The sequence below is a fragment of the Rattus norvegicus genome, chromosome 12 (genome assembly GCF_036323735.1).
Source record: "Rattus norvegicus strain BN/NHsdMcwi chromosome 12, GRCr8, whole genome shotgun sequence".
Lineage (NCBI taxonomy): Eukaryota > Metazoa > Chordata > Mammalia > Rodentia > Muridae > Rattus > Rattus norvegicus.
The window spans coordinates 44,325,106-44,349,298 of record NC_086030.1 but is presented as its reverse complement, the minus strand read 5'-3'; the positions used below and the strand labels follow the sequence as shown (position 1 = coordinate 44,349,298).

Sequence of the window (24,193 nt, the reverse complement as noted above, 5' to 3'; positions counted from 1 at the left end):
TGCGTGAAAGGCTGGGTTCACTCTTGGCTTCTCACAGGGTGACCAGCGCAAAACTCTTCACTGAAACTTTGGCTTCTTATCACATTCATGAACTACAAAATACTATTCTTGTGTGTGGTTTTATACTGAACGGCTTAAAAATTGGGAAACATGCCTTGCTCCTGGGTTCTACAGAAACACGGAGGCACTCTTTGGCTGGGCACACAGACTACAGAGCCGAGACCCCTACCTCAGAACAGTTAGTAAGCCATGCCTGCTCCCTAGTTACGGACTTGTCCTGGCCACCTGTGTGCAGACCCTCAGCCTCCTTTGGAGGCCAGAGTACCCAGGTCTTTCTCTCAGGCTTCTACAAACCCCTTAGCAGAATGAGTTCAGGAAGGTTTTTGCACTGTCTGTGGGCACCAAGCCTCCAGCTAGAGCTAGCGTCCCCCACCCAGAAGCTATGGCTGGACACAAAGCCAGGAAAGATGAGTGTGGCCACCCCCTGTCCACAAGTGCCCTCTCCAGCCTCATGGTTCTCAGTGCCTGGAGACCTTGGTTCCCACTCAGAAAAGCCCTTTGTGTCCTGTTTGCGGGGGCCCCTGTCTCCTACACTCGCCTTCGCATTTATCCCTTCCCCGGTCATCCAATGTCACCAGTGACCAAAACCAAAGTACAACAGCCCAGTGAGGTATCTAGTGTGCTACCAGGTTCTTTCATTGACCTACCTAGTTTCTCTGATCCCCGGTGGTAAGGGATAGAGGTGCCCATCAACCTGCCACACCCTACACTTCAAAGATCAAGGCCGTTAGCTCCATCATGTAACTCACAGCAATCCTCCTGCCTCGGATCCGCCAAGCCTGAGCCACAAGCTTGACTTTTAACCTTCCTGTCCTATTTCTTCCCTCACTGTGTGTGTCCACCTCACAGGCCTCCTTGCTCTGGTCCCTTGGGGCTTTGCTTCTGTTTCATGAGCATCTACACACGTGTATGTGTAGTGAGGTCAGAGGTCACCTCGGGCATCATTCCTCAGACACATCTAACTTACTCTTTGACACAGTTTTGGCCCAGAACTCACGAACTAGGCTAGACTGGCTGGCCAGCCAGTCCCCCAAGTGTCTTCCTGTCTCTGCCTCCCTGCACATCAGTGGGCCTGGTTTTTTCTCATGGGTTCTGGGAACCAAGCTGAGGTCTGTTGTGCTTGGTGAAGCAAATACTTTACTGCTGAGCACCCCCCAGCACATCGAACTCCCCCATACACCCAGACCCCTGGTCCTTTGACCTCCACAAGCTCATCATGGCCCTTGCTTTCACCCGAATTCTCCACTTAGCCAGCATCCTTCCTTCCTGTTCCCATCCCATCTCATATCACTTTTGTATCTGTGGATCCTTTCTCTCCTGTTTCAGAAGGTGAAGGGCACTGCGGGGTCACCAATATGTCCATTAACAGAGCTTGTTTGGCTGTGAGTTAGGAAATTAAGATGGTGTCCCTGTGAGAGCTTGTGAGTTGAAACTCAGATATTGTCATGGTTTGAATATGCTCAGCCAAGAGAGTAACACTATTAGGATTTGTGGTCCTGTTGGAGTGGGTGTGGCCTTGTTGGAGTAGGTGTGGCCCTGTTGGAGGAGGTGTGTCACTGTGGGTGTGGGCTTTTACACCCTAGTCCTAGTTGCCTAGAAGTCAGTATTCTGCTAGCAGCCTTCAGATGAAGATGTAGAACTCTCAGCTCTTCCTGCACCAGGCCTGCCTGGATCCTGCCATTTTCCCACCTTGATGATAATGGCCTGAACCTCTGAACCTGTAAGCCAGCCCCAATTAAGTGTTGTATTTAAAAGAGTTGCTTTGGTCATGGTATCTCTTCACAGCAGTGAAACCCTAAGACAGAAAATACGTGAGTCACACAGGTCAGACCCGCCTCTTCCCTGCATTACCCATTACATGGTGGTGTGCCCACTAAGCAAACAACCGGGTTTCTACATCTCAAAGGACCCTATTCAAAGCCTGGTAGTTTCTGCTCCATTGTTGACTCACTCAACAAACATCCACCGGGTCTCCGTGTGGTATTCTAAAGATTAGAATCTAAGTCTATTCTAGATAGTCTTGACTCTGTGACAGACATTGAAGCGGTCACCTTTGATCTCCTGCCTCCTTGCCCCCAGATCAAATCTGTAACATTTTTCATTGCCATGGTATATCTTTTCCATAGGCAAAGCTGTTGGTCTCAGGGAAGGTTGAGCCCTTCTCACTGGGAAGGGAGCAGGTAACCCAGAGAAAACTCTAGAAAAGGCAAAGTCTTTGCATCTCAGTTAAGACACAACGGCCCCTCATTTGATGACTTCCTTCTCATTCCCAGTCCCCTACCTCGGGGAAACAGTCTCCCACCAAGAACGGCAGCCCTTCCAGGTGCCCCCGTTTCCTCAAGGTCAAGAACTGGGAGACGGACGTGGTCCTCACCGACACCCTGCACCTGAAGAGCACACTGGTGAGTGTCGGGACTGACTCACCTCACAAGAGGAAGGGGGAATGGCACCTGTGTTGGGGGATCCTGTGCATGGCAATGTGACTATGATGAACATGACAAACACGACCTATAGCCCACCCCCATGAGAGGTCAGAGTCCCCACCCACGCTGTAACAGCCAGAGGGTCACAGCTGGCGTGGCCTCAGACCTCCCTGGATTTTCTATCAATGAGTTATTCGATCAGTTAACACCTCTCTAGGTGAGCACCTTGCCCCCAGCAGAATGTAAGGGTCCTTGAGTGTCCTTTGCCTCTCCAATGTCATCATGGATGGGGTATTAAGCCAGCCCTTCCTCCATTTCACACTGTGGACTCTGTTCTATGCCAGATTCTAAATACTCAATGCTCCAACCCTTTGCCTTCTGTTTTTTGTTAAAATACGAAGCTCTTGAAGGAGTGATGTCTCAGTCAGCTAATGTAGCGTAAGAAGCAGGCCCCAAACTTAGCAGCTGAAAACAACCATCACTTTTTAAAAGTCCAGGCTCTGTGTGCCCAGCCAAGAAATGTCTGATGGTGATGGGGTCTATCTCAGATACCTACAGTCACCCAAGATGGCAGCTAAGGCTAGGCTGCTCTAGGATGGCCCCGGCAGAGAAGATTCCATTCTGTGTGGTCTCTCCTCTTCCAGGAAGCAAGCTTGAGTCTGTCCCCAGGGCTGCAGAAGTATGAAAGATCTTTCTGTTTTCTCTTAACACACAAGATTTCTTAAGTCCTGGGCTTGCAAGTGGCCCAGGGTCACTCCTGCTACATTCTATAGGTTCAGACTAATGTGTACGTAAGGGGTGAGGGGACAGGCTGCATCTCAGGAGAGGTGCTGCAAAATCACATCGCAAAGAATGAATGTGCATGACAAGGAACAACTATGGCTACCTCAGACATCGACCTGCCACAGGGTGTGTTCAAACACGATCTTAGGAGCTGGGGGGGGGTGGAGCTTGATCAAAGTGCTCTCCTAGCATCTGCATAGCCCTGGATATGAATAAGCCACACATACCCAGTGTATGTGGCTGTCATCTCTATACTTAGGAAGTGGAGGTGGCAGGGTTAGAAATTCAAAGGTCACCCTTGGCCTTGGCCATATATGGAGCTTGAGGCCAGCCTGGGCTACACGAGACCCCGTCTCAGTGATGATGATGATGATGATGATGATGATGATGATGATGATGATGATGATGATGATGATGCCGCCACCATTATCAGTTCTCTTTGATCAATATAGAATGGAATATTTTTTCTGGAACTGAGTGTGATGGTTACATATCTGTACTTTGGCAGAAAGTCAAAAACTCAAGGCCAACCTCAGGTACACAGTGAGTTCAAGACCAGCCTGGGCTACATGAAATATTGCCTTAAAACAAAAAAATAGATGATAGGTAGATAGATAGATAATAGATAGATAGGTGATAGATAGATAAGATAGATAGATAGATAGAAACATAGATAGGTAGATAGATGATAGGTGATAGATAAATAGATAGAAACATAGATACATATATACGTAGAGGTTATATGTATGATAAGTGATAGTAGATAGGTGATAGATGGAGAGACTATTGATAATAGGGGTGACAGTAGAGATGACAGAGGCAGATAGACACTAGGTTGTTGCACCCATAGCTGTGTGTCCCAGTGAAAAAGGCCCCTTCCCTAATTGACCAGCACAAACAACTTGGGCACCACAGTTCTCAGTCATGACATCTGCCAACCCTGGTGGGGAGAAGTCAGACTCTTACCCACATCCATCTTGGCCTTCAGGAAACGGGGTGCACAGAGCACATCTGCATGGGCTCGATCATGCTGCCTTCCCAGCACACGCGGAAGCCAGAAGATGTCCGCACAAAGGACCAGCTCTTCCCTCTAGCCAAAGAATTTCTCGACCAATACTACTCATCCATTAAGAGGCAAGTACAGGGGGCAAGGCGGCTGGACCAGTGGGGGTAATGCTCACCATGCAAGCGTGATGACCTGGGTTCAGATTCCAGCACCCTTGTGAAAGCAGAGCATGTCGGGAGAGCATGTCGGGATGCGTCTGCAGCTCCAGCAGTGGAGAGTAGGGGCAAACAAATCCCTGGAGTTCACTGAGAGCTCAGGCGCAATGAGACACCCTGCCTCAAAAAGTAACGTGGGGAGACTTAGAAGAAGACACTCACTGTTCCCCAGCTTAGAGGCTCCGTCACCTGGTGGTAGCACAGGGCTCCGAACCTTTAATACATGCTCAAACACATGTACACAAGCACACACATGCTATACATACATGTGTACACACAAATTCACACATACACACTCACACATACACACATGCATACACACAGACATGTGTATACACATATGCATGCATACTCACACATGCACACACAGGTACACATACATGCCTGTGCACATACATACACATGCACACACATGCATACACGTGCACATATACCCCTACACACACATGCACACATACACATTCACACATACTCACACATACACGTGCACCCACACACAAACATGCAATACACATGCGCATACACCCCCACCCCCATATATGTGCACACATATATACACACATGTACATACACATATGCACCCCACCTACACACATGTACACGCACACCTATATGCATACACACTCCCTTGTGCACCCGCGCACACACACACGGAACACTTCCAGGCTGTCCCATTGCAGCCCCTTCTCCGTTCCTCCTCCCTTAGATTTGGCTCCAAGGCCCACATGGACAGGCTGGAGGAGGTGAACAAGGAGATTGAAAGCACCAGCACCTACCAGCTCAAGGACACCGAGCTCATCTATGGCGCCAAGCATGCCTGGCGGAACGCCTCTCGATGTGTGGGCAGGATCCAGTGGTCCAAGCTGCAGGTAGGTGGTGACACTCAAGACATCTGGGAGACCCTCTGGGAGGGAACAAGCCAAGGGGGATGGACAGAGCTGGTAGGGATCCATCACAACGCTGCTCTTTATTGACTAAAACTGCCATGCCTCTCAGTAAAATTCAGGCTGTCCTCTTTGCCGCAGACCCTACTGCTCCCTTTTACTTGTGCCCGCCTGAAGGAGTTCAAGTCTGTGTCCCTGGTATGGTCTGTGCTAGGGAGTAGCTTACCGTTACAAATAGATTGGTTTGCAGGATCATGCTTTCTGTGTGAGCAAACATTATACAGACTCATAAACGTCACTGTGACAGTTTTGTTGATATAAAGTATTTTGATCACGTTCAGCCCTTACTATCGTCCCTGGTGCCATTCCCATTCCCAGTCGACCCTCTCGACTTCAACGTCCTATCTTTTATTTTTATGTTCTGCGAGCCGCTGACTTTGATTAGCGCTGCTGGCAAGAGGAGGGGTGTGGGTTCGTCATTGGAGCACGGTCGCCCTTCCAGCCCTATGCCATCAAAGAGAGTAGGAATCTGTCTCCTGCCAGTACCTCAGGACAGAGCGGGGTCTCCTGAGCCCCCACCTCCACCCTCTGTTCTAGATTATTCGATTGTTCCTTGTTTTTAAATGCCTGGTGGCCCCTCAGAAAACATAACCAGCCTGTCGTGGCGGAGCATAAAATAAAAAGGCTTTACAAAATATAGCCTAGGTTTTAAGAATAGGAGGGGGCTGGTTAACCAAGACAGGGAGCAGCCACAGTGGGCTCAGGGTCCCCTGGAAAGGAACTCGGCCCTGGGGCTGCCAGGGAGAGAGGAGGCAGCCGTCCTTCCCATCATGTACTTTTCCCAGGTGTTCGATGCCCGAGACTGCACCACAGCCCACGGCATGTTCAACTACATCTGTAACCATGTCAAGTATGCCACCAACAAAGGGAATCTCAGGTGAGTCGCCCTGCTGGGTGGGATGGTGTAGGGTGAGAGAACCCTACAACATGTGGTCCTAGTTCTGGATGTACCTCAGCTGCCAGGAGGAAGAGGCCGGCCGGCCCCTTCTGGGGAGGTGGCCCAGCTGGCAGAAGTAGCCTGGTATTCTGATCCCCTGCCCTTCCTCCGCTGGAAAGAACAACAAAAACTGAAAGCCTGGCTGGACCCGAGATCCTTGTCACCCGCAGAGAGGACGGGAAACTAGTTAAGATCCCTGGAAAGAAGAAACTCCCATTTCTGAATAGAGCCAGCTCTCGCAGCATCCCACCCTACTGTGGTTGCCTCCTGTTCTGCCCACTGGCACCGTGCCTTCCAATTCTGTGACCCCCTAGCTCCACCTTGGACTCTTGTACCCATACAAAGAGCTTAGCCTGCAGGGAGCCAGCTAAGGCGGGAGTAACTTGGTCTGTGACTTCCACACTGGCCTCGGCTGCTCCCTCACAGCTGAGGCCCCACACACAGCTGGCTGCACTTGTCAATCCCGCTGGTGACATCTGTTCCCCACGACTGAGAATTGGTCCCAACTCAGAAACACCCAAGGCTATTTCAGGGATATTCCCATAGATCCCCCCGCACCCCTCCCCCCAACACACACAGACACCCTGGGCTTCCCTGAGCTTATGTAGAAGGAACTTGTCTGCCTCAGGCATGGATTTCCTTGCCACCTAAGCCATCAGTAGGAACAGAAATCATTTGTAGGAGAGGAATTCATTTTAGGACTCTTTCCTAAGTAACCTCACTCTGATACAGTATCAGAGAACTTGCCCGCCAATCTCTACAGAGGAAACTCAGTTGATAAGGTGTCTGCCGCGCCAGCATCAGGGTCTGAGTTTGAATCCAGAACCCATGTTTTTAAAGCCAGATATAGGGATGAGTGCTTACCATCTGACCGCTACTGCTGGGGTAGTGGAGGCAGGGATTCCCAAGGCTGGCTGTCCCTCCAGGAGGGGTGAAATACCTCGTCTCAAAAAGAAGGGTGGGCCTCTGGTTTTCATGTATGAGCACAGAGAGAGAGGGGGGTGGGAGGAAAGAGAAAAGACAGAGATAGAGGCAAAGAATCTTCCAACATATTCTAAGCCATGAATGTCAGGCCTTGCAAAGGCTAAGCCCTCAAGTTTCTTAGGGGCTGCTCTGGTGGTTTTCAAAGGATACTGTAAGCTGGCAAGAGGAGGGGTTACCCCCGAATTCTGCAGCTGTGGAATGGGGATCTTCATGAGAGCTAGTTGGAAGAAAATAATCACTTAGGATCGTTTCTTACATTTTAAACCTCAGTTCTAAAAGCCATTCAGCAGACATAAGAGAACATATTCCCTGAGCAGAAATAGCCTTCAAGCTGCTGGTAGGTAACAGCCCCAGGGAAGCAGGCGAGGGGAGGTGTGGCCATGCTTCCCCTCCCCTCTCCATCTCAGTTCCCACACACGGAAAGTGAGTATCACACCCAACTCACAACGACGTGTGGCTCTGGTGTTTATAAACAGGCTTCTTAAATGTATGTGCACACAAACGGGCTCTGGCTGGTAGCCACCTATAGGCACAACCGTGTGTCTCGATGCCAGAGGGAAGGCAGCCCGCTTCGGGCTCCGTTGTCTCCCACGTGCTCCAGAGATTCTCATTAAAGAGATGGAGAACGTACGTCCCTGATGGCTCCGTGAATTACTCCCAGCCCAAGGTCTAACCTCATCCTCTGGCATCAGTGACATCCTGCCCCGCAGTAGCAAATGCTTAGAGAGGAAGACCTACAGAACGTGCTCACAAGCAGGGTCTGATGAGTTCCAGATAGGATGCTATTTATGGAAATAGCCCGTGACAGCAGAGAGGGATTCCAAATGAGGGAGATGCAAGATAATGTTCACGTAGAGTGCCTATGCCCTGTGGTGTGTGGTGACACACACCTCTCACTCTGGCCCTTGGGAGGCCGGAGGGGGCAGGGAGGATCATAACTTCAAGGCTAGGATGTGCATTTTTCTGCCTTCTACCTTGCAAGGGTTCTGATGGAGGAGCTGTAACTTGGCTCCTTCCTACAGGAAGAGACCTGGATATCTCATCTCCAGCTTTGTCACTGTGTCCTCCAATGGGCAAGCCCCACCCTGGTGACTCCTGTCCTCTCTCCTCTCCCAAGGTCGGCCATCACGATATTCCCTCAGAGGACTGACGGCAAACATGACTTCCGAGTGTGGAACTCGCAGCTCATCCGCTACGCGGGCTACAAGCAGCCAGATGGCTCTACCTTGGGGGATCCAGCCAATGTGCAGTTCACGGAGGTGAGCCTGGATACCTCAAGCCTATCCCCGCTGGACCCTCCATCCACCGCCCCCTCCCCCAACCCCATGCTTTTCCAGTTTAATGTTTTTATCCTGAAGGGTTCAGCCAGCAAGGAGCACAGGAACCACTCCTCACTCAGACTTGGCTCTCGCACCTCAAGTCCATCACAGCCCTTTGGCTCCCCCAACCCTCCCTGTGGAAGCCTCTGCCCCCTTTTAGAATTGAAATCGACTCTTCAGTGCTAAGTGCCGATCCTAAACTATTCAATGAAGGAAGGAATGTCTAGGACCCCCCCAGGGAAGGTCCCCCAGACTCCCACCAATACCAACGTTGTTCAGTCACATCCCGGGGCCACCTTTCCTGAGCTGACATACATGGCTCCTTGGTCTGCAGCTGGAGGCAGGTTCAGTAACACATGCCTTTAATCCCGGCACTTAGGAAGCAGAAAAAGAGGGATCGATCGCTTGGAGGCAGGGGCAGTGTTGAGCTACCCTGGCTTGACTGTCAAACTTGACTGTCCCAGACATGAGTATATGTCCATGCTGGGGACCAAAGTTGACCAAGGCTACCAAGAAAACCAAGATTACCCATCTCCCCTCCCAGGGTCCCTTCCAAGTGAACAAGGTGATGCTCAGTTCAGGGAAGAGACACTTTCAAATGTACCATGCCCACTGGTACACGACAGCAGACAGACGCCAACGCCTAGGTCCCCCTTTACTCATCCCCCCCCACACACACACACACCTGCTTCTCCCCTCTCCCTGGCTTGCTGACTTCACATGCATAAGGCTTTTCTCATTGAAATGTGATAATCCTGAGAACTGGCTGTAACCAGGGCAACCAGGAGCCGCACCTGTGCACTCAGAGCCTGAGCCAGACTCCCCAGACTCCGTTCCACAAGGCTGAGCGCTAACTGCTAAGCGTGTAGTTGGCTGACCTTGCCTCCTGCTTAGCTGAACACGGCTGTGGACTGCAACTCTGTCTTCCCTATCCGTGTCCGGAACCTTCCACGGCCAGGATACATTCTCCTGGCTTCTGCTCACACAGCACAAAGAAACACCCCCAACCTGGCTATGTGGCTGTTTGGAGCCCGTCACTTCCCTCCTGATAGTGACCATGCACGAATGTGGATGTCAGCATGCTTCACAGCTGACCCCAACCAAGAGATCTCCAAGGTGACCACAAACAAACAAATAAACAAAAAAGCAGAAACAACCCATTAATTCCCTTTAAAAATAATTCATTTAATTTCATTTCATAAATGTTGGCGTGATGATGTCAGGTCCCCTGATGCAGTGGTGAACTCCCATGTGGGTACTGGGAATTGAACCAGGTCCTCTAGGAGGGTAGGTAATACTATTAACCTCTGAGACACCTCTCCACCCACCTGCCCCCATTATAATGTTATATCGAATATATTTTGAAATTAAAATAGCAGAGTATACCATGGGGGTGGAGCAGATTATCACGTTGATAAATTCGGGGACTTAATGGATTAAGTGTATTCAATTTTACTGTTAAATATCATATTTGAATACATTTGCTTCAATCGTTTTGTCCTCCTTCATGCATCACGGTGGCATACGCCTGCACTCCCAGCACTTGGGAGACTGTGGTGTGAGGGCTGTGAGTCTGAAGCCAGCCTGAGCTACATAGTGAGACAAGCAAACGTGGGGCTGAAGAGGTGGCTCAGTGAGTAAAGGGCAGGCTGCACAAGGATTCCAGCACCCAGGTAAAGAGACGGGTGCAGTGACACAGACCTGTCATCCCAGCCCGGAGGAGCTGGAGACAGGGGGATCGATCAATCTATCATCAATCATACTCTAGACAAATTGCCAAGTTCTGGGTGTAGTCAGAGGCCATGTCTCGGGAGCCTAGTGTGGTAGCATAAACCTTCAGTCCCAGCACCCTAGGGTCAGAGGCAGATGAACCTCTAGGTTCTGAGGCTAGCCTGGTCTACATAGTACCAGGACAGCCAGGGCTATATAGCGAGACCCTCTGTGCTGAAGAGAGAGTTCTGTAGTTCAGAACACTGCTGGTTCTTCTAAAGGACCTTGGTTCAATCCCATGGCCCACATCACAACTGTCTATAACTCGGATGCAAGGAAATCTGGGGTCTTCTTCTAGGCACCACAGGCACCAAGAGTGTGCCCGGTGCATAGACATACACCCAGGCAAAACATCCACATACATCAACTAAAATGATAATAATAATAATACATTACAATAATATTATTATAAAGGCATTTTATAAAAAGACCCTGTCTCAAATAAAATAAGTTAGCTTACACACATAAATATATACACTATATACATACACCATGGAAAGAGAACTTAAAGCAATAAAATGTATATAATCAATAAACCAATATTGATTACTTTATTATGTTCCATAAATGTAGGTTAGATATATTTAGTAAATGAACAAGTGCCACATTATTCAACTTCAGCGTCAAACGTCTGATTAAAGCCTCAGTCCGTTATTAACGAATGGTTACTTACGTGAGAGACGTTGTTGGCTTTGAAATTTCACGGTTTAAACTGTGTTAAGGAAACGTGATGCACTTCTGAGCTTTTCTTTCTTAACTAAGCTTCCAAAACATTTTATCTCCTGTGTCTCGCTGTGCCTGTGAACAGCCGTGTGTGTGTGCACTCGTTTTCTGAGGAGAGCCACGGCATGGGAGATCTCTTTTGTATCTGGTGACACTTAACACCACACATAAAAGCTAGCCGGTGGGGGAAGCCACAGTCAGTCGGACTCAGCCCTCATCCCGTCCCTGTGCTCAGTGGGCAAAGGAAACCCTTTCTGGATCAGGCTGACCTATGTCCTCTGGAGAAGTTGCCCTGGTTCTGTGGTGAGGTCACACAGAGCTCATGACAGAGGCCTCAGAGGGCTTGCATGAAGATCTCCCCTGCCTCCTTCCCCCCTCCCCCTCCCCCACCACCATATCTGATGTGCGCTGTGTTTGGAGGGACAGAGTTGTGACTGGAGGTTTCTGTTTGTAGATCTGTATACAGCAGGGCTGGAAAGCCCCAAGAGGCCGCTTCGACGTGCTGCCTCTCCTGCTTCAGGCCAATGGCAATGACCCTGAGCTCTTCCAGATCCCCCCAGAGCTGGTGCTGGAAGTGCCCATCAGGCACCCCAAGTAAGAGGGAGTGCCCTTGGGGAGGGGGTTTCCCCCCTCACCTCCTCTGTCCATCTTATGTCCCCCACTCCAGGATCTCTGTAGCTCCAACAGATAGCAAGAGGACCCTAGGTCCCATCCTGTCTGTCATGCTGGGATGCGAGGGTCCCTCCGGACCACCCAAAGCCTCTATTTCTAAGCAACTCCATGGCCTGCCCTTTGCCCAGTCCTTGGGGTCACAAGATTAAACATACCTACTGTCTTGCTGTGGACACAAAGATCTCCTAGAGGAAGCTGCATACAAGGACTGACCCTGGGTGAACCAAGTTCAGACAGAATCTGGAACCCAGAAGTAGCTAGAAGACCAAGGTCAGAGAGGCATGTGCACTTCCAGAGTGAAAAACACACTGGGCTTGTGAGGTAGCTCAGCTGGTAAAAGGAGCTTGCTGCCAAGCCTGACTTCATGAGTTCGATCCCAGGGCCCACACAGTGAAAGGACAGCACTGACTCCTATAAAGTGTCCTCTTGTACACACACAAACACACACACACACACACAAAGAAATGTATTACACACACTTAATTACACACACAAATGTATTACACACACAAATGTATTACACACACACAAATGTATTACACACACACAAATGTATTACACACACAAATGTATTACACACACACAAACAAATGTATTACACACACACTTAATTACACACACAAATGTATTGCACACACACAAACAAATGTATTATACACACAAATGTATTACACGTGCACACACACAAACAAATGTATTACACGTACACTTAATTACACACACAAATGTATTACACATACATGCACACACACAAACAAATGTATTACACACACTTAATTACACACGCAAATGTATTATGCACACACACGCATGCACACACACATGCACACATACACACGCACGCACACACAAATGTATCACACATACACACACGCACACATGCACACACACAAACAAATGTATTACACACATACTTAATTGCACACACAAGTGTATTACACACATGCACACACACACAAACAAATGTGTTACACACACAAACGTATTACATACACATGCACACATGCGCACACACACAAACAAATGTATTACACACACAATTACACACACAAATGTATTACACACACAAACAAATGTATTATACACACACTTAATTACACACACAAATGTATTACACATGCACACACACAAACAAATGTATTACACACACACTTAATTACACAAATGTATCACATACACATACCCATGCACACACATGCACGCACATAAACAAATGTATCACACACGCACATACACACATGCACACACACAAATGTATTACACACACACTTAATTATACACACAAATGTATTACACACACACACACACACACACACACACACAAATGAAACTGTAAAATGAATGAACACCACCCTGAGGTGCTAGACTGGGGCCAAACCTGAGGGAGGTTGCTAAGAAACTTAAGTCATATGCAAAATAGATCTTAAAAATCCAGTTAATTATTTTTAATCTGTGATGAACCACATCTCAACTTCTTAAATAAACACAGGATCAGCCCAGACCTGACACGAGGGTCTGGCGAGTTAGGGAAGTCACAGGAGAGGGAGCCTGTCTATTTAAAGAGGGTTGTTTTTTTAATGTTTACTTTTTTTAAAGTGTGGATTCGTTTCAAATACCTCATACACAAATAACAGTGCTGATCTTGCTGGCTCCATCTGGGGACCCCCAGAAGTTTTCACCCGGGACTGGTACCCCACCTGCCCTACCTGAGTCTTCCCTGAACGGAGAACACCTGTCCAAGGCGTCTGATGTGTTGGAACACAGCCAGATCCCCGGGAGCACTTGGCTTACTCCTGTCCACCTCTAGGCCTGTTCAGACTGCGTTGTGGTCTTCAATCCATGCATCATTGCCCTAGCTTCAGGGCCCACTCTGTCCCTGCCTCTGTGCTTTGTGTCAAAGAGGAGAAGACCATAGACCAATGACTCCTAAAATAGTCAGTTCCGAGAAAGCACAGCAAAGGGGAAATATGAGGTTGCCTGAACCCAACTGGACACTGGGAAGGTCTCCCAGAGCGACAGAAACAAGCATAGATTTAAAGATGAAGGTGCAGAAAGGAGGAGATAATGGGGGAAGGAACTGTCAGTAACCAGGGTGTGTGCGTGGTCCCCATGGGTGCTGGGCCTGGAGCATCCTCAGCCTGAGGGTGCTGCTCAGGAGGTACCAGCCGCATGCTGAGCAGGGCCATGTTACTCTCTGCAGGTTCGACTGGTTTAAGGACCTGGGGCTCAAATGGTATGGCCTCCCCGCTGTGTCCAACATGCTGCTGGAGATCGGGGGCCTGGAGTTCAGCGCCTGTCCCTTCAGCGGCTGGTACATGGGCACAGAGATCGGCGTCCGTGACTACTGTGACAACTCTCGATACAACATCCTGGAGGTGAGGTCCCTCGATGGTCCCCAAATGCGGGAATAGAGGACACTGCTCTGCAGTTTGGAGGTTGGAAGGCTGGATGTGTCAGGACAGATCTGCAGTCCTGGTACATCTTCTAGAAATGCCAGAAGCAGGTGTTTTCTTTCCTGGGAAGGTCGGGGTAGCAAATAGCACCGAAGAGAACGCTGTGTGAGAGATCCTCACATGTGAACCTTCCCCTGACATTCCCTGAGGATTCTCTGGACCCCTTCAGATATGAAAATCTGCAGATGGGCAGAGAGATGACCCAGCAGGTTAAATGCTTCCCTCCCAGGGCATGAGAACCTGTGTTTAGTCCTCAGAACTCATGTTTTATAAGTCAGACATGGTAACGGTTGCACCTAATCTCAGGACAAGGGGGGTGGAGACAGGTGGTCTCTGGGGCTCGCTGGCAGGAAGCCTAGCCTACTTGGAGAGTTCCAGGCTGGTGTAAGAACCTGCTTCGGTAAACAAGGTAGCTGGCCCCTGAAGAACAGAAGACACCAGAGGCTAATGTCTGCATGAATATACATGTATTGCACACGCACATGCACACACACACACACATATGAAAACACCAATACATATACAGAAACATGTGTGCATGCGCGCATACACACACACACTCTCACACCTCAGATACCCGTGTCCCATACATAAAACTCTGTGGTGTTTACACACAGTTTGTGGTGTTATCGGAACCCTCTGCAGCCGACTTTATGATTCCAGATGCAGTACAAATGGCTGTCACTCTACAGTTTAAGCAATGGTGACAGGAGAAATGGCTTCACAGGCTTTGTACAGATGCATACTTTATAGAGGCAGTCCAATCCTACCGTTGAGGAGTGCTGGGAGTGGAGAGCAGGCTGCAGAAGCCATGCGGGCTCTGTGTGTGTGTGTGTGTGTGTGTGTGTGTGTGTGTGTGTGTGTGTGAGAGAGAGAGAGAGAGAGAGAGAGAGAGAGAGAGAGAGAGACTTGGGGCTCTGGGCGTATTGCATTTGTTTGGTTTCCTTTCGTTTTCCTGTTTGCTTCTATGATACTGGGGTTGAACTTGAGGTCCCCGAGCCCACAAGGCAAGCTCTCTACTGTGGACCTATCTCCCCAGCCCTACTTTGTTTGACCCCTGCTGAACCTTTGCTGATGCATGTGGAAGCCTTTTGTTCCTAACTGAGGAACGCCCAGATCTTTCTGTTTGCCCTGGACCGTACATGTGGGTGGTACACCTAGGCGATAACAATGTTAAATTGGTTCTTGGTTTTTTTGTTCCTCTTTCTTTGTTCCATTTTTTTTCCACTGTGCTTCCTTGATTTCCCCACCCTGTGAACTTGGGGCATATATTCTGTGAATCACAGTAAAAGCTTTGGCATTCACGTAACACGATTCCCCCCAAGCCCATCCCCCCATCTTGTACTTGGAAGGTAGAATTAGGAAAGTTCAGAAGTCAGGGTTATCCTCTGCTACATGGAGAGTTCCAGGCCAGCCTGGGCTACATGACACACTGTTTAAAAAAACATGAAAAAATAAAGCAATATTCACTAGTGTCAAGGGTCACCAACCTTGCTGGGATGACCTAGAGAATTTCACGGTGGCAGTGCCCCAGCCCATAGGATTCTTTTCCCTATCAGTCTGGGGTGTGGTCTGGGTATCAAAATTCTCAGGCTCCCCAGCAGTTGGACACCAGTATATACAAGCCTCCGGCAAGAAAGAAATAAAACACATTAGGCTGTTTTTCCAGTTCAAGGCAGTATCCTAATTCAACTGACATCTGGGAGTTTCGTTTCTCAATTTTGTTTCTTTCGGTTTTTCTTCAGGTCAAAAGGGCATTTTTCTCAACAGTTTTTCTTATTCTTTTAGCCAATGTAATGCTACACAGTGCCCGGCTATATGACCCTTCCCCGATCCAGAAATTTACCAGGGCATCAGACAGATTTACATAAAGCAGGAACCGTTCACTTCCTGTGGAGGTGTCCCTGACTCTGAAAGCCTTCACTTCGGACAGTGAATTAATAAGTCTCCTCTCTGCTCCCTGAGTCGCCTCATGGCTTAAATGAGAGACTCTTGTCACCCCAGCCCTTCAATTCACCCCAGCAGCTAGAAGCGATGTCAGCCGGCCGGGCTGAGGAGCAATTTACCCAAATTGAGCAATGGTAGCATCTGAGTAATGAGACCTGGGTTCCCACCAGTGACCAACCTTGACAAAGGGAGGGAAAGGGGAGGAAAAGCACAGCTTTAATTAAGGAGTTTGCCTCCGGGCCTCTGTCCCTGCGACCTGGGTACTCATTTCTGTGATGTCAAGTACTAATGCCAGGACATATTTCTTTCGAGTTATTTTTTGCTCGAATGCCGTTGGCTTAGAAAGCGGCTACCTCCTGGGTCTCCAGGCCTCAAAGGTCTGCATTAGCACACACATTCTCCCACACTGATTGACACGTGAGTTTAGTGGCTTAGGGGCCAGCCATGTCTCTTCAGTTACCAACTGGGTTGTCAATAGCAAATCTATGGAACCAGCGAACAAGTCAGTCAGCCCGTGAGTGGCTAACTGATAATTAGGAACACAGAACACTGCTTGCCGTCTTTGGTCTGAAATCCTGAGTTAGCCAGCCCATGATTCGATGCCTTCTTTGCCCATCCAGGAAGTAGCCAAGAAGATGGATTTGGACATGAGGAAGACCTCGTCCCTCTGGAAGGACCAAGCACTGGTGGAGATCAACATTGCTGTTCTATATAGCTTCCAGGTACCCTTGGGCTCAGCTCAAGCCTCAAAGGAGAGAGGGGTTGGGGGGGAGAAGAACCTTCTAGAATGGCAGTTCTTAGCCTGTGGGTCGAACGACCCTGTCACAGGGGGTGGCCTAAGACCATCAGAAAACACAGAGATTTATATCATGACTCATAACAGTAGCAAAATTACAGCTATGAAGCAGCAGGGGAAATAATTTTACAGGTAGCGGGCCACCACAACAAGAGGAACTGGATTAAAGGGTCACAGGATCAGGAAGGTTAGAACTACTGCTCTAGAGACTCTGAGCAGAGGACCAAGGGTTCTGCCTAGCAAGGCTCACCTCCGGGGGCTGGAGAGAGGGCTCAGTCAGTGAAAGGCTGGCTTCACAAGCATGGGGTCCTACGTTGAATTCCCAGAGCCCACGCAGAGAGCCAGGTCGAGGGGAAGGATGAATGCTTGTAACCCCAGTGAGATAGGAGACTGAAGTTCCCGGATCCTCTCTGGCTATCCAGCCTAGCCCACCTAAGTGAGGTTCCAGGGTTATAAGATACTCTATCTCAAACAGGCATCTGAGGAATGACACCCAAAGATGCCCTCCGACCTCCCCATTCACATCATATATGTACATGCACCAAAACATGATCAGCTTCAGGGGCTCCCATAGGTCACGTGACCTACTTCTTGCCCACATGCCTGCCCCATCTTGGCCTGGGCAGGGTAGACATTCGATGAAAAGAAGTGAGAGGAAGGTCTGAACTTGTTATTTAAGATTCTGCAGTTTGGTGATGGGGTTCTCCATGTTTTCCCATCTCTTAGAGACTCAGACTTACCCTTCACAGGTTCGACACCCATCTTTACCCTCAGACACATAGCTCCCTGCCCCTCCCCCACATCAGGAGTAATGGTAAGATGGGCAGAAAATAGACCACTCAGACCACGCAGCTTTTGAGCACAAGGCGGGCACTGTCGTTATGCCAAGTGGAAAGCTACTAACTGGTATCCAGCAGCCGCTTCTGAGACTCGACATTAACCTTGCTCTGGTAGAAGATAACATGTGTTCATTCAGATGGTGGGGGTACATGAATAGAGTAGGCACCTCACAGAAAATCAGGGTGCAGAGGTCTGTGCGGGTGGCAGGGCAAGAGGCAACCTCCCAAGGAGAGTTAAGGAGCTGTAGCAATGATCAGAACTTGGCCCCTGATGGAGACACTCAGGACATAGAAGAGGTGAAGGAAGGGAAGAGAAGGAGTTAGCACAGTGTCTCTGACACAGTGTGAATCAATGCCCACCAGCTCCAGCCTGTGCTAGACTCTGCCCACCGCCACACTGCCTCTCTTAGCGTTTTACTGCTATGATCAAACACACTATGACCATGACAGCTCTTAGAATAACATTTCATTGGTGCTGGCTTACAGGTTCAGAATTTCAGTCCATTACCATCAAGACGGGAGCATGGCAGCATCCAGGCAGGCATGGTGCAGGAGGAGCTGAGAGTTCTACATCTTCATCTGAAGACAGCCAGGAAAATGCTAGCTTCCAGGGAGCTAGAATGAGGGTCTTAAAACCCATGCTCACAGTGATACACCCACTCCAACAAAGCCACACCCACTCCAACAAAGCCACACCCACTCCAACAAGGCCACACCTCCAAATAGTGCCCGTCCCAGGACCAAGCATCTTTAAATGGCCACAGTGCCTTACTCATTTGATCTCTAATAGGCTCAAACTCACTCCTCAAAACTGTCTACTCTGAGAGGGTTCTAATTCACCACTATAAATAGTTACAGAAGGTTAATGAAGCAGGAGATAAGTACACAGACATAAGAAAAACCAAAACCCTGAGAGTCTAGCCCCAACCTGAGGCTCCACCCCTGGCTAAAGGCGGGTAAGGAAGGTTTTGGAGATAGACTAGCACCAAGCAGAACCTTTGGCAGACTCTGTAGGGAAGGTACCCAAGCATCCTACCTTCTCTTCCTTCCTGACTCTGTGCCCACTCTCCTCCTGCAGAGTGACAAGGTGACCATCGTTGACCACCACTCTGCCACGGAGTCCTTCATCAAACACATGGAGAATGAATACCGCTGCAGAGGGGGCTGCCCCGCCGACTGGGTGTGGATTGTGCCTCCCATGTCGGGCAGCATCACCCCTGTCTTCCACCAGGAGATGCTCAACTATAGACTCACCCCGTCCTTTGAATACCAGGTCCTGCCCCACCCTGCCCCAGTCTCCCCTCTCCTCTGAGACCCACCATGCATGGGCCAAGTTTTCCCAACTCCCAAGGGTCATCTTCAAACAGGTCAGTGCAGTGGACCTTGGTGTGCCCAGTAGCCTAAGACATTTATAAAGACAGGAAGTAGGTATTCAGGAAGAGGAAGTACAGGTCCAGGAAGAGTTTGACACACACCTGGAATCCCAGAAGTCAGGATGGTTGAGAGAGAAAGATGATGAATTTGCAGCCAGCTGGGGCTACGCATCCAGACCCTATTTCAAACACAGAGTCTGAGGGGAATAGGGCTGAGTGGGAAGGGCTGGTGAGACACTGCAGGGAGGTGTACCTATTACCTTGTACAGGGACATGTGTGGCCGTCCCTGACTCAATCCCTACCTTGTGGGACTGAGGGTTGGGCAGCCCCAGCCCTAGCCCTAGCCCCAGCCCTAGCCCCAGGGAACTCTGGATATCTCCCGATGGGATTGAATTTCCCCAGGGCTTTGACTGGTATCTTCACTTCTCTTCCCAGCCTGATCCATGGAACACCCACGTGTGGAAGGGCACCAACGGGACCCCCACGAAGCGGCGAGCTATCGGCTTTAAGAAATTGGCAGAGTGAGTGCCCTGCTCTGAGGGATGGAGGAATCTATCTATGCATAAGCTGGGAGTGCCTGGAGCTGGGCAGGTGCTGTACCCTGTGCCAACTTGGTGATGGGTTCATCCATCCCACGCCACCAGCACACAGGCACACACACACACACACACACACACACACACACACACACACACACACTGAATTAAAGAAGACCAGGTTGAACTACATAACAAGACCCTGTCTTCTATAATAGTAGTAGTAGTAGTAGTAGTAGTAGTAGTAGTAGTAGTAGTAGTAGTAGTAGTAGTAGTAAAGTTTTACTGAGTCAAATGGAAGATCAAGAAGCTATGGACCAGTGCCCCTGAGGAATCACTTTGAGTCGAGAGTCAAGCTGGCATATGCGATGTATGCCACAAGGATGACTTAGTGGGATCACCAATCTTTTGTCCCGAGAAATGAAACCCCACCCATCCACTTAGTGGGAACCTTTGTTTTTCGGAAGACATTGACACAATCTAAGCTAGCTTGTCTTCTGCCCCCAGATTCAAAAACCCTCATGTGTGGCATCCAAGTATACAGCAGGTACCAACTATATGAGGGACCCCAGAGGCAAGACTCCCATCCACCCTGCAATACGTGACCTCTTGAACTTGGACTAGTAGATGTTCCTGTTCTCTCTCCCTCCATCCCTACTTCCCTCCATTTTTCTCTCTTCCCTCCATCTTTGCAACTTCCTGCCAGTAAGAGCTCACCAGTAGCCTCCTTTCCCTACCAGAGTACCCTAAACAGTCAAATTTGGCTACAGTTTCATCCTGCAGGCTCAGGAAGAGAAAGGCAGTTGAAAGAAACACGGAAGAAACATTGTTACTAAGTTCAGGGTGGAGACCCTGTGAGTTAATTACACATGCTCTCTGGGCTGCCTGCCTTCCAGGGGAGCCTTCCAGACACCTTTCACTCCTCTCTCTCCCTCCCTCTGAGCTCAAAGCCTTCCTACAGTGTGGGTGGTATCCCTAATTGTATAAAATGACGAACTTAACCTCCAATAAGCCCCAGGTGGGAAATATCTAGTAATTTGTTTTCTAGATTTCTAGTAAGGGGAGGAATAGAAGTTCAGGTATAGCTAAATCTGTGGTGGACAGACATTCCTGCTCCTCCCTCTCCCTGCCCCTCCCTTTTTCTTATCCCTCTCTATCCCATGTCCATCTCCACAACAGTGCAGCCCTAGCTTAAAGTTCTCCCACTTAGTGTCCAACTCCTCCCAGTTTAGGTACAGCATCTTTAAAAATTCACAATTTCTTTTGAGAGATACATGATATCTATCTAGGTACCCACTAGGTAACCAAGTCCCATGCAGAACCTGGGCTGGACGCATATTGGTAAACAAAGCAATCAGGATCTCCCTTTGTGGGTGTTAAAACCCACAGAAGTCCAACTAGTGAAGTGACTCAGAGGGCACTGTTGCCAAGCCTGAGGACCTGAGTCTAAATCCCAAGATCCACCTGATGGAAGGAGAGGACCAATTTGGGAAGGCTGACCTTTGACCTCCATGCCTGGGCTGAGGCAGAATCACATGGCTATTCATGCACATGCAATAAATACATACGTGACATAAATTCTTTTCTCAAAAAAATCTCTAAAGACCCTCTAATTCAGGGCCTGGGCATTATTGGTGTCATTTTAAGGTTCTCGGGACTAGATACAGTCACTCAACAACATCCAGGTTGCCAACCTTGGACCTGAGAACCTGTTGCATTGAGGAACTAATGTAGAAGTCAATAGGTCTCTGAGCTCTGGGGTGTGGCATGCCTCTAGAGGGTCCCTAAGTCTTAGCACCTCATGTCCCTTCTTCCGTCCCCCATTCTTCTCTCCACCTGTTCCTTTGCAGGGCCGTCAAGTTCTCAGCCAAGCTAATGGGGCAGGCCATGGCCAAGAGGGTCAAGGCGACCATTCTCTACGCCACAGAGACAGGCAAATCACAAGCCTATGCCAAGACCCTGTGTGAGATCTTCAAGCACGCCTTCGATGCCAAGGTGGGCAAGTAGGACCAGCTCCCTAGACCCTCATGGAAATAAATACACACATATTTTCCTACAAGAGACCAGACCATGTGAAACCCCTACCCCTAGAGCAAAATGTTAGTGGATGAATGAGAGTCCATTGCCCTGGGGGAGTCAGTGTGAGAGACCTAGCTCTGTGGGTCATCTGAGCGCAGGACTTTTCAGAGCTGTTAACTATCGACCTTCATCCATGAACGCCCATTATAACGTGGGAAATGATGTATTTCCCAGACATATCTGACCACAGATCCCTTGTTCTCCTGGAGCACCTAAGGAGCCTGGGGTTCCTTAAAGCATATTTTGAGAAATATATAAGTAATGCCAAGACATGGATAACAGTCTCGCCCCACGGTAGGCACCTCAGCCTCAAAGAGCTCAGGCCCTTTGGGACCCTGGAGGCAGGGTTAGAGAAGACTGGACAAGTCTGGTCAGGTACTGCCAGGACAAGTTTGGCTAACCATGGTCAGGGCTCCACTATCATGAAACCTGATCATGTGACCTGGGGATTGGGCACATGTCTCAGCCAGTAAAACACGTGCCATCCAAGCATGAGATTTGGAGTTTGAATGGCCGGCTCCCAAATGTAAATGGCAGGTGTGTGGTGGCCTGCCTGCAGTCCTAGCACATGGGAGGTAAGATCTAGTCTCCTTGCAACCATTTCATTGGACCAGGACCCAGGATTCCCATAGCCCTTCAGGGCACAATGGCCATAGCAAGATTTCATGTCAGCGAAAGGTCTTAGTGTTATCTGCGTGAGCCCACGAAATAGTAAGCATCTAGACCATTGGGTCCCATGCAAGGAGGCTGATCCAAACTGCTCCCTTCTTCCTCCTCACACCCTCATCTCCTGTCACTTTCTCTCTCCCCATCACGGCTCACCCCTTCTCCCCTCCCCTGTGTCCCTGCCCACCCAGGCAATGTCCATGGAGGAGTATGACATCGTGCACCTGGAGCACGAAGCCCTGGTCTTGGTGGTCACCAGCACCTTTGGCAATGGAGACCCCCCTGAGAACGGGGAGGTGAGTGGATGCCCCTGTCCTAACGTGGGGTCCCATCCCCCCAAAGAAAATAGCCACAGCTGGGACCCCTCCCCACTCAGAAGTGAGCCCTCCCCGATCCCCAAAACCAAGACTTTGATTTGATCCAACTTGGGTGAATGGCACGATACTAAGTTTTTTCTATCAGTGTCCCTTGGATAAACGGTCACCTCGGTGAGCTGTGTGTTTTAAGGCACCCGGATTCTGGATGCAGAGCACTACTTTCATACATTGAAGACCACGGTGTGCACTGTGCACTGTGCACTGGGCTGGAGAGTTCACACCTGCGCTTCAAATGGCTACCCCAGCCCCACACACTTGGGTTGAACCTGCAGCTGGGGCATTGCTGCCCACTTCAACCCCTGACATCTATCCATCAGGCATTGGGCTCCTCATTGGGCCCCAGACCACATGCCTACCTTCTAACATGCTCTTCACATTGTTTTGACTTCTAGAAATTCGGCTGTGCTTTAATGGAGATGAGGCACCCCAACTCTGTGCAGGAGGAGAGAAAGTAAGTGAACATCCCTGCCTGATGTCATAGGATACCCTTGGGAACCCTTGACCAATGTGTCTTGACACCTAAGACTTGTGGGAAGACCGGGACGTGGTGAACAGTCTTTGGAAATAGATTTTTAGCTGGCAGCCCAGGCTCTACCGTGGCTAATGTTCTGGTCTCTGACTCAATCGTGCCTCTCCTCTCTGCCTCCAATTCCTTAGTTATCAAGCCGAGATTGTACTATTTACCTGGACCCTTTGACTGCTGAGAACCTAACCAGAAAAAAAAAAACAAAGGTGGGAGAGTCTTTGGAGAGCTTAGTCCCTCCTCTGCCTTTGAAACCCACACTGGACTTCAGTGGGAGCCATTCTGTCCTTAGAACTGCCCCGTCTGGCGCTCACTGTGGTTGTGAAGCTAAGGTCAAGTTCAAAGGGTAAAAATAAGATACCTGCGTTTCATACACTCTTGAAGGGGTCAACTCCTGTTCTAAAGGCATTTTAAAGAGCTGGCAAGATGGCTGAGTAGACAGGGGATTGCTTGTCTCTGACCTTGGTAGCTAAGTCCGATCCCCAGGACCCATAGGACAAAAGGAGAAAACAGATTTCCCTCTCAAAGCATTTTACAAGGCAGAAATATCTGTGGTCCAGACCATCTTTGGAAACCTCCAGAACCTTCTGTGGGGCGTTGAACACAGGGCAGGGGCATGCTGAGCCATCCCTCAAGGAGCCCAACACAGGGTTGCTTCCAAAAGAGCAAATCCTGTGACTTAAGGATGTACGTGCAATGCCATAGCTGACTGCAGTTAGAGGCTGGGTTTCCTCCTGAGAGCACAGGACCAAACCCAGCTTCTGGGT

The 24,193-nt window shown here is 49.4% G+C and overlaps 1 protein-coding gene across 6 annotated transcripts in view; it reads left to right on the top strand.

Moving 5' to 3' along the window:
* The window catches only part of Nos1 (nitric oxide synthase 1), a 180,361-nt gene that overhangs the window by 107,073 nt on the left and 49,095 nt on the right, over positions 1-24,193 (top strand). For all 6 annotated transcript variants that reach the window (XM_039089060.2, XM_039089059.2, XM_063271041.1 and 3 more), the window contains 13 exons: positions 2,334-2,462; positions 4,255-4,400; positions 5,194-5,356; positions 6,217-6,308; positions 8,470-8,611; positions 11,619-11,758; positions 14,037-14,211; positions 16,857-16,958; positions 18,950-19,144; positions 19,681-19,766; positions 21,632-21,776; positions 22,718-22,822; positions 23,296-23,354. In XM_039089060.2, the coding sequence (XP_038944988.1) occupies positions 2,334-2,462; positions 4,255-4,400; positions 5,194-5,356; positions 6,217-6,308; positions 8,470-8,611; positions 11,619-11,758; positions 14,037-14,211; positions 16,857-16,958; positions 18,950-19,144; positions 19,681-19,766; positions 21,632-21,776; positions 22,718-22,822; positions 23,296-23,354 (1,679 nt within the window). The remainder of the gene's footprint in view (positions 1-2,333; positions 2,463-4,254; positions 4,401-5,193; positions 5,357-6,216; positions 6,309-8,469; positions 8,612-11,618; positions 11,759-14,036; positions 14,212-16,856; positions 16,959-18,949; positions 19,145-19,680; positions 19,767-21,631; positions 21,777-22,717; positions 22,823-23,295; positions 23,355-24,193) is intronic.